General features: G+C 35.7%; 1 protein-coding gene across 12 annotated transcripts in view; it reads left to right on the top strand.

Annotated features, from left to right (window-relative positions):
• The first annotated feature begins 6,235 nt into the window (after positions 1–6,235).
• The window catches only part of LOC128888529 (uncharacterized), a 382,487-nt gene continuing 372,268 nt past the window's right edge, over positions 6,236–16,454 (top strand). For 3 of the 12 annotated variants that reach the window (XR_008460283.1, XM_054145478.1, XM_054145468.1), the window contains exons 1-2: positions 6,242–6,658; positions 8,785–9,127. Coding sequence is in view for 10 of the 12 variants with exons in the window: in XM_054145478.1 (XP_054001453.1) it covers positions 9,087–9,127 (41 nt within the window). In the remaining 2 variants the exon portion in view is untranslated. Of the gene's footprint in view, positions 6,659–8,784; positions 9,128–16,454 lie in introns of all 12 variants that reach the window. The other 9 variants (XR_008460284.1, XM_054145476.1, XM_054145477.1 and 6 more) reach the window with 8 other exon arrangements.

Genomic DNA, 16,454 nt, shown 5'->3' with positions numbered 1-16,454 from the left:
TTTGAATGAAAATAGAAAAATCTAGGTGTCACTTTTTATTATTTGTACAACAGTTTTATAATTCTAGATGTTACTTCGTGATTTGTATAACTGCTTTAGAATTTTGGCTGTAATTTTCTATAATTTACACAGCTGTTTCACAAGTCGTCGCAACATCGTCGTACCAACTGCCACCATGGCGAGCTCGAACCCTCCAGGTTTGCTCTGGTCCCTCGGTTTCGGCTCAGCTGAGCCGACTTCGACTCGGCGGCACTCGGCCACAATCGCAGGCGATGCATCGATTTTTCCTTCGTGCAGTCGCTGCTGCAACCGCGGTGCATCGCCTTTGCACCGGTTACGTTGTCGCTCGCCAACCTTCCTTCCAGAACCCTTCGTTCAACAGAGTCCTCTCTCGCCCCTTCACTCCGCCTCCCAAGTGACTCCGCATCCTAGGAAACAGGGAGACATACAAAATCGATCATTCCTTAAAGTCCACGTCAGAGATTTTAGCGATATCGAAGTATGACGTAGTTTATGCAAGATTGGGGGGAGCTTAAGTCATCATTTTGTTGGTTTTGCATTTGTTTGAAACTCGAAAGGAGGGTGTTCAGGGGGTATCCTGAATTAGGAGGCCTAAAAAAAAGGTTTCTCGTGAATTTGTTTAGGATGGAAAAAAATAATAAATTCTATCGAACTTTTTATTCTATTTTCATACATATTTGAGTAGTTTGTACAAATTTTTTCAACAAGAAATATTCAAATTGAGTCGACTGCGACGCACATTTGTAGAGCACCTCGCAATTAAAACCTCCTATCGGCGGGAAAGATGCAGGTCGTAATTTTGGTTTGACACAAAAAAACCAAAAGAAATGTTCATTTTCATACATTTTTCTTCTATGCGTACTAAGAAAATTCATACAAAAAAAATTTCAAACAACTTTTTTATCAAGTTAAAGTGATCTCTTTCACCCAAAGAACTCGTTCTTTTTTTCAAACTTGCAGTAATTTCACATTTCACCATTTTTGCGGGGTTTTCTTAGTTCACATAGAAGAAAAATGTATGAAAATGAAAATTTCTTTTGATTTTTTTTTGTGTCAAACCAAAATTACGACCTGCATCTTTCCCGCCGATAGAAGATTTTAATTGTGGTGCTCTCAAATATTGCAAAATTCTATTTGTAATTAAATTATCAAGGGCAGATGTATATGGCGATGTAAATGTTGCATTTAAAATGGCACAAGCTATTTTAAAGTCGTGGAATAAAGTAGGTAACGTTGTGTTTTGGATGGTTCCATCAAAATACTTAAAACGATTTTTGATGCGTCCATTAATCACTTCTACGATGTAACGATTTTTCGAAATGAGTCGTGACTGATTCGCTTGTTCAACCGTTAGTGGTTTCCGCGGTGTATCTGTCGAAGTAATCGCAGGACGTATAAAAAGTCGTTAAATAATTCGAGGACAGTTCGATATCCATAGAAGAAGACGACGAAATGTAAAATATACGTAAGTTCCGTTATCATCACATTCGTACGTTGAACGTATTTTTGACAACTTTCCCATCGTTTCTCGGGAAAGTGATAAGGGCATTTTTTGTTCCTTGGGAGACACTCTAAAAGATCCTGCATGAATTTTTCATTTCCAGGCGATGCCAAAAACGAGCATTTCTTATCACCCTCCTTTAATACAATACGTCCAAACATGACGATAATGTGGCCACAGTGAAAATTGGCTGCACTCGCCTTCTCACTGGCTTTCATTAAAATCTGATGCGCTGGAGGAAGTCGAGTAATCCTGCGCGATTGCATCTCGAAAAGTGGAAAGTTCGAAATGACGAGTCGCGACATCGATTCTCTGGATATCTCGATGACGCTTCAGAACTTTCTTCGCGGGCGCCAGAGATATCTGGGACGCGACTCGATTGTCTTCGATTTGAAATTTTACATGAGAAGATGCACAGAATCTCGGTGATTCTATCTATAGTCTGTCAAGGAAGATCGCGACCCACATTTGTAAAATATTCAGGAGTAAAACGATATGCAAGTTTTTATTTACTCGACACAAATCATGAATTTTTTGCATAAAATTGCAAATAGATCATATGTTTCCCATCACTTCTTTTAATTGTATCGTTAAAGTTTCTAGCCCTCCAAAAAGTAATTTTGACCATCATTCCAATGATTTTTTTGATACAACATAGACACAATTCATAGAGAAACTGATCATTTGAATAATCAACTAAAATCACGCTTGTATCGGAAAGAGTTAAGTTGGCAAATGCTTTGTAGCGACAAAAGAGTAAGATTAATTTTATTTTATAAGAATTATTTTCTTTCGTGAAAATTCTAGAAAATTCTGATTCCTGTTATAAGCGGACGTAGATAACAGATCTCGGTTAGGAGCGAAACTAGTTTGAAGTATGGTAATTCAATTATCATTTAGCATTGTATTCCTCGGGGGGCTCCCAGGGTTTCAATTAAATTCGCTAAAGTCAAAGAACAACGCAGAGTAAGTGGTGTTCTTCATTATCTGCATTGAAACATACCCGAAATGGGCTTTCTAAAGGAAAGAATGCCTTTTGTTTAAATCAGCCATTGTATTAACTTTTAACGTGGACGGGTAACGCATAATTGTCGTATTCAGATTCTCATCTAAATAAGGAAAAAGTAATTATGCTTTCATTAAATGGGCTCTCTTTAAAAATCGTACGCTTTTCGACAAACTGAGCTTGGATTTATTTTTTGCAATTATTGTTAGCGAAATACATTATATCTGATAAATAAAATTCAATGTAATATTTGTGGTTTGATGATGATTATACTGATTATAATACTGATTATATTAATAGTCCAATCGAGGTTACTCCTAATATATTTAAATCGTTTGACCTCGTTAAGGTTCTCCTTCGAACATAAACTAATAGTAATAATAAAAGTCGAATTATTAGAATTTTCACTGAACAAAATATAAGGGTTATAAGTATAAAATTATAATTCCATAATTAGTAAATCAGAGTCGGACATTTTTATGTATAGTTTACTCGATATTTATTTCAGACCAAGTAAACGCCATAATCCTTTTTAATTATAACAGAAAAGTTTCCCTGTCATTTTATTTTACATAGGTTTAGAAATAGAAAGAAAACCAGGACGACCTTTAGCCGCGTGGATTGCAACGGAAATTGAAAACTCTCGAGGGAAATGTCAAGAGATGTTTCTATAATTTCTCAGCGAGGCTACTATTAGGGGATTTGCTTAGTATTAATATCCGGCTCGGGTCAAGCAGCGATTAAATCTTCCCGTAAGACGTGCATCGATAATACCCTCGAAACACGCATAGTTTCCATTTGCAGTATCAACATGCAATTATAGAAATAAAAATGTAATTTCATTTATTAAAACGAAAAATTCTCAACGGGTATATATTTAGAATCTATATTACAGATCCACTCAGAGTTTAGGTGTGGGAGATGAATAATAAAAGAAGAATATATTTTCCTTTTATCTACTTTTTTATTTGTTATACCATTGAAATTGCTATTAGAATATAGCTTATAAATATAGATTTATATATTTTATTTCAGGACCTGTAATTCCAAGATACATAGAAAAGAAGATAAAAGGAACATATGTTGTAGGTAATATAAATATAAGCACTTGTTTTCGGGAAAGCAGTGTTATGTATGTTTAAATATATTATTAAACGAAAATATAAATTGTATGATTTATAGATAAATATATAATAAAATGAATTTTTATTATAATTCCTATGAAACATTCAGTAAAAACACTGTTTTGAATTTACAGTTTAAAATCTCGTGCAATTGTTACCTCGCAATAAAGCAGCTTTTCTTCCTCGATTCGTATTGCGAATAAACGAAGCAGCGACTACAAATTTATAATATAGACGCCGAGGTTCTTGCTGGTTGAGTACATCGATTTTCAGAGGGAGCAGTTACGCTCCGATTCCGCTACGAATTAACTATCTCGTAATCCGATTAGCGAACACCAGATTGTGTAATGCCAGTCGAGCTCATCCTCTTCGTTGTCCCGAGGTTTTTATGCCTGGGTTACAGGATGTGGATGCAATCCCACAGCCTCGCGTACATGTGTTTTACGGTCCTGCTCCGCTTTGAATTTTAGCTCCAATATTTCCCTTTACCACATCGTATCTATCCACCGAGCGCTGCTTTCACACATTACTAATCAAATTATCAGACTGTACAAAAAATATTGTTATTCTACTCAAGTGATAGTATTCATGGAGTAACAATATTTTTATACTTATCACTGTATTGATACTGGCATGTTTGTATAGGTATTCTTTATTGTTTCATTAATGAATCTGACTTCGCTATTTTCATCCAATTCTCTTTATTATTAATTATAGAGTTTTCGCAGGCATGTATGGTTCTAACGATTCCGTCATTTTTCAAATTCTGAAAGAAAATATTTTTTGTTGTGACTAGTCTGAATGATCAAATAAAACAAATATATATGATTTCATTAAGAAAATTAATGCTTTTGAAGTGTCTTCAGAGCTTCCATTTAGAATAAAGAAAACATGTTTACCATATACCCTTTACAAAATCAAACATTCCCTACCTCAAATACTTTTTCATATGAGCCTATTTCGATTTAAATTCACCGCATCGATTTGTAAAAAACGATATCAAACCGAAATAACTTGCTACCTTAAGGGGGGAGTCTGGTCCAGCTAATGTATTTTTCTAATGCATATAATTTCCAGATATAATTAATTTTTGTTATTGAAACTTTTTTTATATACAAAGGAACGTTCAATGAAGAAAATTTGACAATGTAGATTTAATTTGAATGTATACATATATATAGATATAGTAGTCGCAAGGAAAGAATTCGGTCAAAACAGTGGGACGCATAGCTCACCGAAATTTTTATCCGATTCACTTGATCCAACGCTTAAATTGAAGGTAATTAAGTTTATATACTAATGAACCTCGACTCTTGATGAATTATTATTATAGCATAAAGTTATTGCAAAATAACGGCCAACATGTATTGTTTATTTTCATGTTTTTTGCCGCCATTTTTGTAATTAACAATTTTTTTTTGCAAATTGAGGCTCATACGCATTTTACGTACCTACTAAAGAAAAAAATTTTCTGATTTTATCTATCAGATGTTTTCACAGGGCTCCACGTATCCCACCGTTTTGACCGAATTCTTTCCTTGCGACTACTATATCTATATATATACATAAAAATTAAATTTACATTGTCAAATTTTCTTCTTTGAACATCCCTTTATATGTAAAAAAAAAGTTTCAATAACAAAAATTAATTATATCTGGAAGTTATATGCATTAGAAAAATACATTAGCTGGACCAGATTCCCCTATTAAGTAACGTTAAGTTAAGGGGTTAATCGCAGTCAGGAAAATGGAGACGGACAGTTTCTTGTATGTTTTTTTTTTTAAGGTATCAAATAATAAATTTTATTAATGAAATGTAAATATATCACAAAGTATGTCTTAAAGAACTATAAAAGAATTTTTGTTTTAAAAAAAGGTTAATGCATTTCGTGATAACAGGCGATGGCGCGGGTGGGTGGCCGCTTGGTTTGCGGTGAGCAAAATTTCTTCAAACTGGTGCACCTGAAAACAAAACTAAAGGTAGATTTAGAAAATATATTAGACTAACGGGTGCCTAATCGAAGGATTTTTTATTTTCTTGTATACTTTTTTTTTTATCCTGTATTGAATCGCTTAATTTTAGTGAAAAAATTGAAAATCAACTTCAAATGTACGCCATCTTGTTTTAAATTAATTTTTTTGAAAATCCTTCGTTCAGGGACCCGCTAGACTAATCTATTTTCGAAATTTACCTTTGGTTTTGTTTTCAGGTAAACCAGTGTAGAGAAATCTTGCTCACCGCAAACCTATGTTTTTAAACCATCGTCTACGTCATCGGCTGTTATGACCATATAAATTAAACGTTTCTTAAAACAAAAAATGTTTTTTAGTTCTTTAAAACATGCTTTATAATATACTTAATCGTTACTTATCCAAAGTATTATTTAATAACTACAAAAAAAATCACAAAGAAATGTCGTTTTTTCTCTTCCTGACCGCGACTAACCCCTTAAACGAAAACTGTCTTCATTCTTAAAAGTGGTAAGAACAATAATAACGTTGTCCTAAAAAGTTTTTTCATCATCAAACGTTACGTCATCGTTGAAACGGGCCTTCAGCCTAGTGCAGCGCTATAGGAGGTTTTGCAGGAGCCGAAGCACGATATTATACGAGGGTTTACCTGTATAATTCGATTGATTATATCAGCGAAGTGGCCCGTGGCGCTTGGTATCGGCGGCACCTTGAGCCGTGCCTGGTTGGAGGGGGTCAGGTCTGAGGGGAATCACGAGGAGTGGGGGAAACGAGGAGCCCGGCAGGCAGCCAGGAAGGAGTACCGCGTGTCTGCCATCTCTGTCTTTGGTTCAGTTCGAGTTCGGCGCGCAGCCGGTTCGTGCCTGTGTGTTTCGCGCGCGACTTCCGCCTGATCGCTCGTTTCTTCTCCGCGGGCGACTTGCGTCGATACTTTCGTCGTCGACAGTGTTTTCCCGTCGACTTCTGTCCGGAACGCGGTCACCGGGTCGTACTTCCGATTAACGTTAGTAACGAGCTCTGATTCGCGACCGTCTCGTAAGTTCACCGACGAGGTTGTCACACATCGTGGCCTTTAAAGAGTATCGAGAATCTCGACAGTTACTCCGATTCGTGTGTCATATAGTGGCAGAGTGTTGTGTGGTGTCGTTGACTGATCTCGACAATCATTCATTTACAGAGATGGACAACGATTCTGTTTGGATAGTAGGTAACAATGATATATTCGTGAAACGGGTAATTTAATTCCATTACTCACCTCGTGAAATTATAGAGCGAATTGTAGAGTTCTGTCCATCTCTGTTCATCGGACGTAGATAGATAAGAGGTTAGTTTTGCTACCACCGTCTCCGTTAGGGTTTTTCTTTATTTTTGTCCCGTTGCGAGATCACTCGCGAATGTTACGACGTAGATTACTCCGAAATATCGATTAGCCTACAGTTTCGCGTGTTGAATACGTATCTCCGTTTTAGGGTAAGGTCAAGACGATGGCGACGTAATTTAAACGGAGCAGTGTTTACGTTGGGTTTTTTACGTTCGTGCGGTTTTCTTCTTGTTACCAATGTTGTCACTTTCGGTAACTTATACAGTCTAGAAACTTTCTTTACGGTTTTCAGAACTGTATCTCCGTTTGCTAGACTTTGTGACACGTGTTCCCGAGTGAAATTGAAAATGATTTATAGAACGAAGGATATTACCCGTATTTCACGTTTTCGCTCGCGATAATTATGGTAAGAGTTCGCTATCTTCGAGATTCCGGCAGATTTAGAATGTACACGCATTTCCCCTAACAAAAATTGCGGTTAATTATTGCTTTCATTATCACGACCGGTAATTTATTATTTGGGACGAACGATTAATCAGGAGGATTAGGTAGCTCCCGCGCTGACATCATTGACAGCTAATTAATCAGTGGCGTACGTATCTCGTGTACGAGTAACATCGGACGTTTGCCGAGATAAGTCTGCTGTCACGGAAGCAGTAGTTATTTGGCAATAAAATTCGTAATGAGCTTTCCTTTACACAAAAACAGTGATCAGGTAATTATATCAGATTATTTTTTAAATCGAGCCATTTCTTTCGTATTTCCTCGCAATCTAACCTTTAAAGACCACGCTTGTCTTGCATTCGTGAAGTTAATCTCGTCGGTGAACATAATCATTAATAAATATTTCTGCTTCCTTCGGAGCGGAAAATTTTAGTGCGAGCTTCAGAATTTCGTGTCGAGTTTACGATTTTCCAGTTAATTAATCTTGTATAATCAGAAACACGCGATTCTAACTATATACGATTGTTTATTGACAAGCTGACAATTTGATGTGTCACCAACTTAGCTACTCGCTCTCAACGTTTTTTCCGTGTGTTTTTACTTAAAAGTGAACGTGCTATTTCTATTAACATGTCTCGCGGGTTTTCTTTTTTTTTTTCTTTTTTTTAAGAAAATATAGAACGTTTGCAGGACGTTCACCCGTATTGACGCGTTGACGCATCATAGAAATGATAGAGGTTCTCTATTCGTCGTGTTTGATAGTGTTTGACAATAACCGATTTCAGTACATTTTGACGATATTATATGTTATATATATATAGTGTAAAGATAGTAATTTATTGAAATTCGAGCGTCAAGAAATAGTAATAATAAAATAGTAGTTTCTCGTTTCGCGACTGGAAGTTGGCTGCGAATATACAGTCAGTGTAAAAATTATTCGTACAACAACCCATGTAAAATAAATGGTTCCTGTACGAATACTTGTTACACTGACTGTATACGCAGCAGTTTATCCATTTATACAATTTATATATTATTAACACTAGTAACGATAAAATATAACAAGAAACTAATCGAAAGCTGAGTAAATTGAATCGAAAAAAATAGTTAACTATTAGCGAGAAGTAGGTACATATTCAGAATTCGCACAGATCGATGCACTTGTACGCATGCGCTGGTAGATAAAGACAGAATACTGCTTCCCTATTCATTCTATAACATTTCCAATATTTCAATGCGTAAATCTCGATCAATGGCAATGCCATTGTCGATCGATATAATAAAACAGTAATTTATCGAAACTCGACACGCGAAGCCATTCAGTAAAAATGCAATAATATTTCAAATATAACGATATAGAAACGAGAAAATAGTTCCTTAAATATAAATACGCCAGGTGGCGCATGCGCTCGCGTCTGCAGCGTTCGATTCTTTTCTGACCAATAGCGAGACTTCCCGCGCATACGAGCCAATCAGTGGGGTCCTATTTTGAAACTAATTCGCGAGTGACAATCGGACTCGACAGCGATCATTCCCGTGTAAAGCATCAGAGGAACAGAAGACGACCATGGTGTGACTCGAGTGGCGAAAGAGATCTTTCGGAAAGTGTGTGGTGATTGGTTTTGTTGGTGTTGTTTGATACGTTTCTGGGAGAAGGAAGCCCGTTGGTACCTGGGCCTCGTTTACATCGGTTTACTCATGCTGGGAGTTTTGAAGCGGCGCTGGAAGCCATCGAAAAGGTGAGTGCTCAATTCACGCGTCCCTTTCTGTACATTTATTTCATTTTGTTCGTCAAACGATTAACACGTTACCGGGCTATTTAAATCAGTGTAACTGGAAAGCGTAAATTTACTACATGTGCTATCATTTGGTCCCGCTTGCGAACATTTTTTATTTAACTTTTTTTGTGTTAGAATCCTGTCGAGGTATATGTTGTGGACGATATTTCGTAAATTGTATACACAGACGTGTTCTGAGTTTATCAGTAAAAGAAAATACAGTGGGTGTAGAAAGTATTCGTACACCGATCAATTTCCAGAAAAACTATGTAAAATTGTAATTTATTCAATTATGTTCTATAAGCAATGCCATTCTACATATTCTTGGAAATCTCTAGGATAGACAGATTACAAAAAAAAAAATAGCTATTTATGTAAGTTGCGAAATTAACAAGAAAAAAACAATTAATCTATAGAAATGTTGAAGCAATAAGTATTCGCACAACTGTTTAATTTTTAAAACTCGATTAAAAAAAAAAAGATATTTACATTAATTTACAAGTATATAATACTTCCTTCGTGAGATTTCCTTTTGATTTTATAATTATTGTACCTCTTCTAAGCATTAAATTAAGCATTCCTGTATTAGAACCTGTTTTAAAAGTACTTTACTGGAAATTTGATGTTTTATAATTCGCACGGAGCAATAAACTAATGTGTTTATGTTACAAACTCTACTGTATATGGTTCGTCATAAGAATCATACAAATACTTATTGCTTCTATACTTTTACCCACTTTACCCATATTAACTAGTAAATGTTGTTTGGACTATATCTATCTTAGAGACTTCCGAGAATATGTAAAATATCATTGATTATAAAAACAAGAAGTTAAGAATGTACAATTTCACATAAAAGTTTTTTGGGAAATTGATCGATGTACGAATACATTCTACACACACACTGTATGTATCTTAATCAGCTTTTAACACAAAACATGGGAAAATATATCTTTTTGTTCTGGAGTGTATCTGGGCCAATTTTACGTGTATGCATGTGCATTCGTGACAGCGTTGGGGAAATTTGAATGATTCTGTAGAGGGACCACGCGATGATTTTTTGTTTTTTTGACACGCAATGCACAGCGGGAGTCTGTAATGAACGCCATTGAAAAATGTGCGTTGAGAGTCTTTATGGTAGATATTCATATCGACGTGATCATTAGGATTAATCGATACCGTTTATCGTGCATAATATTATCAGTGAGAGTGAATATACTTAGAGAAGTAAACGATATGGTAATTCTTGTATGGTTTACAAATGAGAAGCTATCGTTGTACTTAATTTATTCTCTATGTATAGATATTCCCGATTTTGCTTGTCCGCGTTGTCGTTCACTGCGTTAAACACGTGAACCGCATATTACATTATAGGTTAGATTTAGCTTAGGTCTCGATTATTTTTGGGTTACGATGAAATATTCAAATTTATTCGATATTCAAAATATTCAAAATTGTTTGAAATGAAATCGATTATTAGAAATTAATTGTTGATCAGTAAGACGTGCGAAGGATATTCAACCACCACCATTTGATAAAGTGTTAAGCAACGAATGGGTTAATTTGTAGACGATGACCTGATTAAATCAGCTTTTATAACGTCGTACCGCCCAATGATTGGGATAGAACAGCTTTTTCCAAAACTATCGCATACGTACGCGTATCGTGAACATATTGCTAAATTCGTGGCAATATTGCCGTACGGGTAAATTTGTTGTAGCAATATTTACAACTGTACCGCAACTAGAACAATAGAACAATGGAACAATAGAGTAATGCGACTGTAACGAGAAGCAGTGTTACAGAACGAGTTACACCGCGAATAAACGTGCCGCATACCAAGCAATTTCAGTTGTCGAAAAGATAGAAAGAAGGGAAAAATAAGTAATCGGATAACAGTCGTCGCGGGGACGTATGCACGGGATCAAAGAATTTCGATGTCTCGTTATTTGTCGACCAACATTTTCTTTCCCTCTCGAACAGTTATATCCTGTTCGTGAAATCCTATGGGCGAACCAGACACCCTGTTTGAGATGTCGTTAGCAGAGAGGATCGACCATGGCAGTGTCTCTCGATCAGTCTGGTCAGGAAATATGGGGTTTTTCAAAAGAACAAATATCTTCTTTTATCTTTTAGTTGAATAAAATTGATCCTTTTTGTAGAAATTCATTTTTACTAGTCTCCTTTACTAGTTAGCAAATGATACTTGGTAAATAAATATAAAAGATAACAATTAAATAATAGTAATTGGAATAAAATAAATGAGCAAATAATAGAAATTAGAATTATAGTAGTACTTATAAGTAAATGAATAGAAAATGGAGTATATAAATATTAAAAATAAAATAAATTCTCCATTTATAGCTTTGTCTTATAACGTATTCATCTCTTTTCAATGTTATTCCTGTTAGAAGTCTTAAATTGCAAGTTTCAGTGGATTTTTCGTTTTTAGTATAACAGTTTTTCTCAACAATTACATAATATAGTTAATATATTACAGTATGATTAAAATATAGTTGAGAATTTTTCAGAAAAAGAAATTTTAATATCAAACAGTGTTAAATAAATTCCAAAAAGTTTGATTTCAATCTCGTTTATTTTCTTTCGCACTTTCTCGGGAGCATTAACAAACAACATATAAAAAGATTAAATTGACGAAGAAAACGATTTAAATTCATTAGTCATTTTTAAGTCTTGAACACATACAATTTTTTATCTTCTAATTCCACTTTAATTTTCTTTTATGGATGAGGTTCACGGATAGTTGAAGTTTGAGAGACACTGCCGCATAGGGCCGTGAGTAAATACACCTGCCTTCTGATTTCACATTTGTCGGATGATTCCCTTAGAGTAAACGCGGCATCCGCATCTCCGTGAACGGCGGAACGTTTAAAAAGATTGTCGTGTAATTCCAGCGGTGACTGCATTCGCCTCTAAAGCATTATTCCGGGTGAACAATTAGTCTGAATAGCAGCATACTAAAATGGAAACGGGATGCCAGAACTTTTTTACCCCGCGTTGATTACGGCACGTAAAAATTTCATTTTTCTTCCATAATGAAAACAACGAGTTACTCGCGCACGAGTTCTTCGTTTAACTACCAAAGCTTTATTGTTTTGTTTTCCTTTCACCCTACGGATTAAAATTGATAACGTCAATATTCAAAAACGAGATCGACGACGAAACTTGAAATATCGCTTGAAATAATGCATTCAACTCTGTGTAAAATTCTAATATATCTACCCCGATTTTTCCTAGAGACTTTATCCTTTTGTGGGGTCCGATGCGCCTGGGAAAATACTTGAGCTCCATGCTCTATAATTTAAAAACATTTACTTGTTAACAATTTACTTCTTGAATGTGCCCGACTTTATCCTTTTGTTCAATTCACCATATTTCCCGACGCCCTGTGTATTTAGCGTAATTTCGTTCAAAACCTATGGCAATGTAAATTTGACGAAACACGAACGGGGAAAAACGAGATTCAATGGTAACTTTGAAATTTTCCGTGGAACGGTTCGGTTCCTGATTTAGTCAACGGGTGATCTAATGAAAATTAATTAGGGGGGACCCGCGCGCAGCAGGTGTTATGATAATTCGTTTAAATTGGCCCGTGTAAACATTACCATGCAAAGTTATGCAGCGGGCTACGTAATCGCCGTCATTGCACACGTCCGCCAACGCTTTTGCGTCGATACGTTATTTAGGAAGAGTTGCAATTATGTTACAGGGAACCGCGGTCGCGTCGTCCATGTTATTCTAATTTACGATGCGAGGATGCATTCGAATATTTACACGGATTACGGGTCCGTTTCGATAATCGTATTTATGTAATCCCCGTTCTAACCGACATTATTTAGGATGATTAATTTGAATGCTGAGTGAACATTATAGATGGGTGAAATTTGTTTTCGGTAAATATTTCAAGCAATTAATTAAAAATGTACAATTATAGCTGGTAGCAGCTTTGGGAATTATTTACTGTAACTCCACTTTTATGTTTTGGTCTTGAGTATACTTTTCCTGTGCCCTATTCAAAATATTCTACTTTTTATGATTCTTCCAGAAGTAGAATTAAAATTATTTTTAACCAAGACAGTTCTTCCTTTCTCTCTCTCTCTATATAACATATTATATTTTACTATATTATACATATTAGGCTGTCCCAAAAGTTTTCTTTCGCTTGATTAAGAAGTAATACATGCACAATATTTTATGTTTTATGTTACATTACTGAATTGTGCACGATTCATTTTGCTCCATTACTGTTACAACATGAATATCTATGAAATTAGATTGTCTATTTATATAAACACGACCACATAAAATAATTGAGTGCAACTTGCGAAAGAAACTTTCGGAACAACCTAATATATACCTTCCCACTATCCTCCTACCTTATATTATTATTTTATGTTCTACAAAAATATAATTATTTCTTGGGCATGCATAACACGATGAATCATTCACAAATTAATTAACCGTTATATTTAACAATAAATAAATTATATATCTTCCCCCTATCCTTTCACCTTACATTATCATTTTATGTTCTACAAGCATATAATTAATTCTTGGATATGCATAACATTACGAATCATTCACGAATTAATTAGCCTTTAAGTTTAACAATAAATGATTAGATATATATAGTTGTTAAATATCTTCACAAGAAAACGTTATCTTGGGTGTTTGATTACGTTATGCAATAATCCAACTGTGATTCTTATCATTTTTTGTTTCTCTCTCTCTCTCTCTCTCTCTCTCTCTCTCTCTCTCTCTCTCTCTTCATAATGTTCCCCCGTAACTGTAACGCGTGTTACTCGATGCGCTTCCGGTGGGTGAATTCCTTAACGAACTAGTTTTCAGCCGTGTTTGCACTTCAAGCGAATTGCACGCATTTCTCGCTCGAGACGCACTGGTTAGCATTTTGACCGAACACTGATTCAATTTCGTATCTCGTTAGGAAGTTACACGCGTTCAAAATTTACGTTACATCGAATTATATTAGTTGAAAGAAGATAACGTCTTAATATCTTGTCATTCAGGGTTTTCAGATTGGTATACAGGGTGTTCAAAAAAAAAAGCATTCAATATTTCTATGGTGTATAGGGCACACTGTACAAAGTAAAAAAACTTTAGTAAACATGGGTCCAAAGGTCAACTGTTTCTGAGATGTGAACATTTTTGTTTGCTAGTATCATGATTCACTTACTTGCTTGCATCGCAAGCGATGTTTATGTCAGTGTTTATAAATTGGGTTCTGAATGTTCCCATTCAAGTGCCGACAATTTCGTCAAATTCATTTCTTCAATTTTTCGTGTACAGAAATGACCGGTGGACACGTGGAAAATCTTGTATAAATATCGAAAACCCAGTAGTAAGTCAATCATGATACCAGCAAACAAAAATGTTTATATCTCAGAAACGGTTGACCTTTGGACCTATGTTTACTAAAGCTTTTTTACTCAGCACAGTGTGCCCTATACATCATATAAATATTGAATGCTTTTATTTGTTTTGAACACCCTGTATATTTATAAAGGGAATACACTCTTCTCCTTTATCAAAAAGAAAATTTACGATCTTCTTTTGCGATAATTCGTGACTCAAAAGGCTATAAACTTATTCCTTGAGTGATTGCGATCGATTTGAACTACTCTCGTAGTTGGCAGCGAATGGATTAAATAAGTTTTAAAATATTAAATTGCGTCTCGTTTCGTGCAGTTATTACCCGCGATTTAATATTTAATCTTTTTTTCTTTATCATCTTCCTTCCTTGACGAAATATTTTTCAATATTTTCCTACATAGAATAATGCGCAATAACGCACGTGGGCGGGAGCAGTCTGTCGAGGCCATTACGATCGTCCAACGAGTCGTTATTCGATAAAGCCGCCCCCTATCGTTCTTTTTGCTTCCATCTCGCGAAAGTGTATGAAACGATGAGCAACGTGAAAGGGTCGAATAGGATTTGCACGGGGGTGTAATCTCGTTCGCAATTATATCTGTCGCGCGTGAGAAGCGTGCAACTCGATCAAGCGAAATTCTCTCTCGTTTCCGGATATTCCGCCGCTGCAAAAGAACGAAAAAGGAGGAGAAAAATCGAGCAACCGCTAAAGAGATTGCGAGTGGCATGAAAAAGAGTATATGACGTCACGGTAGGGAAAATAAGGACGGATCGTAATCGAGTTCCGTTGCACTCAGGTTCGCCAGGGGCCTGACGTTGCCACCGACGGATTCAATGAGATAAGTCAAAAATAGATGGATCATCCCAGCAGACGGGCTCGACATGATATGCTTTCAAGATCGACATCTGCCTGGAGAAAGCCTGGAATTCGAGAGGAAAAATGTAATTAGGGTGGATGGTATTAGCCATAGAAATGAATTCTGTGTCATTTACATTCAAACGTTTATAGGGGGATATTAGGTTCATATATTTAGTTGTTATTCTGTTACGATCAATTATCAATCTTCCAAATTCTCACCCGGATCTTCGTTACAATCAATTTCTTTTCTTTAAATTCATAAGGGATTTTTCTTTGACGTATTAGACACATGTTTATTCATAGTTCGAGAATATAGGTAATTTATTTCTTACGAAGATGGTTAACATTTTTGTCGAATTAATGATAAATATATAATAATATGAGAAATACAATTTTATATTTATTAGTATACATTTATCGTTAATTCAATATACATTTCGATCATCTCCACAAGGAATAAATTACCTATATACTCGACTTATGAATAAACATGTGTCTAATACTTCCAACAAAAATCCCTTATGGATTTAAAGAACAGAAATCGAAGAGAATAGCTAAGACTAACTAGAATACTTTCGTAAATACTGAAGTAGTGTGGGAAAAGGTAACAGAACAAAAGGAGTCGATCGATTTACGACGAGAATCGCCTTCCCTGGAATTTCCTTGTGCTCGTGGCGCATAGTTCAGGACAGCTGAAATTCCATCAGCGAATTCGAATGGTTTCTTTCCAGTAGCCTCAATTAGAAGTCCTCGCGAACGAGCAAGAAATCTCCTTGCACGGTGCAGCCAAATTCCGACCGAGTTTCTGCGATGGTTGTCGAAACTTTTTCGCCTCTGGACAAAGCGGACGCGATCCACTCCTGCTCGATCACTCGAACAGGTATTTGGAGTCCCTGCTATTGTCTAGTTGGCGGAAAGCTTCGATCCATTGAAACCAGAGAAAGGATTTCTATGATTGTAATTAGTTTATGATACATTTGTTTGAAATATTCAAATAAGTTGTAAGAATATTAAAATCCA

The sequence above is a fragment of the Hylaeus anthracinus genome, unplaced genomic scaffold (genome assembly GCF_026225885.1).
Source record: "Hylaeus anthracinus isolate JK02 unplaced genomic scaffold, UHH_iyHylAnth1.0_haploid 11994, whole genome shotgun sequence".
In the NCBI taxonomy this organism is placed as follows: domain Eukaryota; kingdom Metazoa; phylum Arthropoda; class Insecta; order Hymenoptera; family Colletidae; genus Hylaeus; species Hylaeus anthracinus.
Note: the sequence above shows the minus strand (reverse complement) of the source record. Positions and strands in the feature narration are given on the sequence as shown.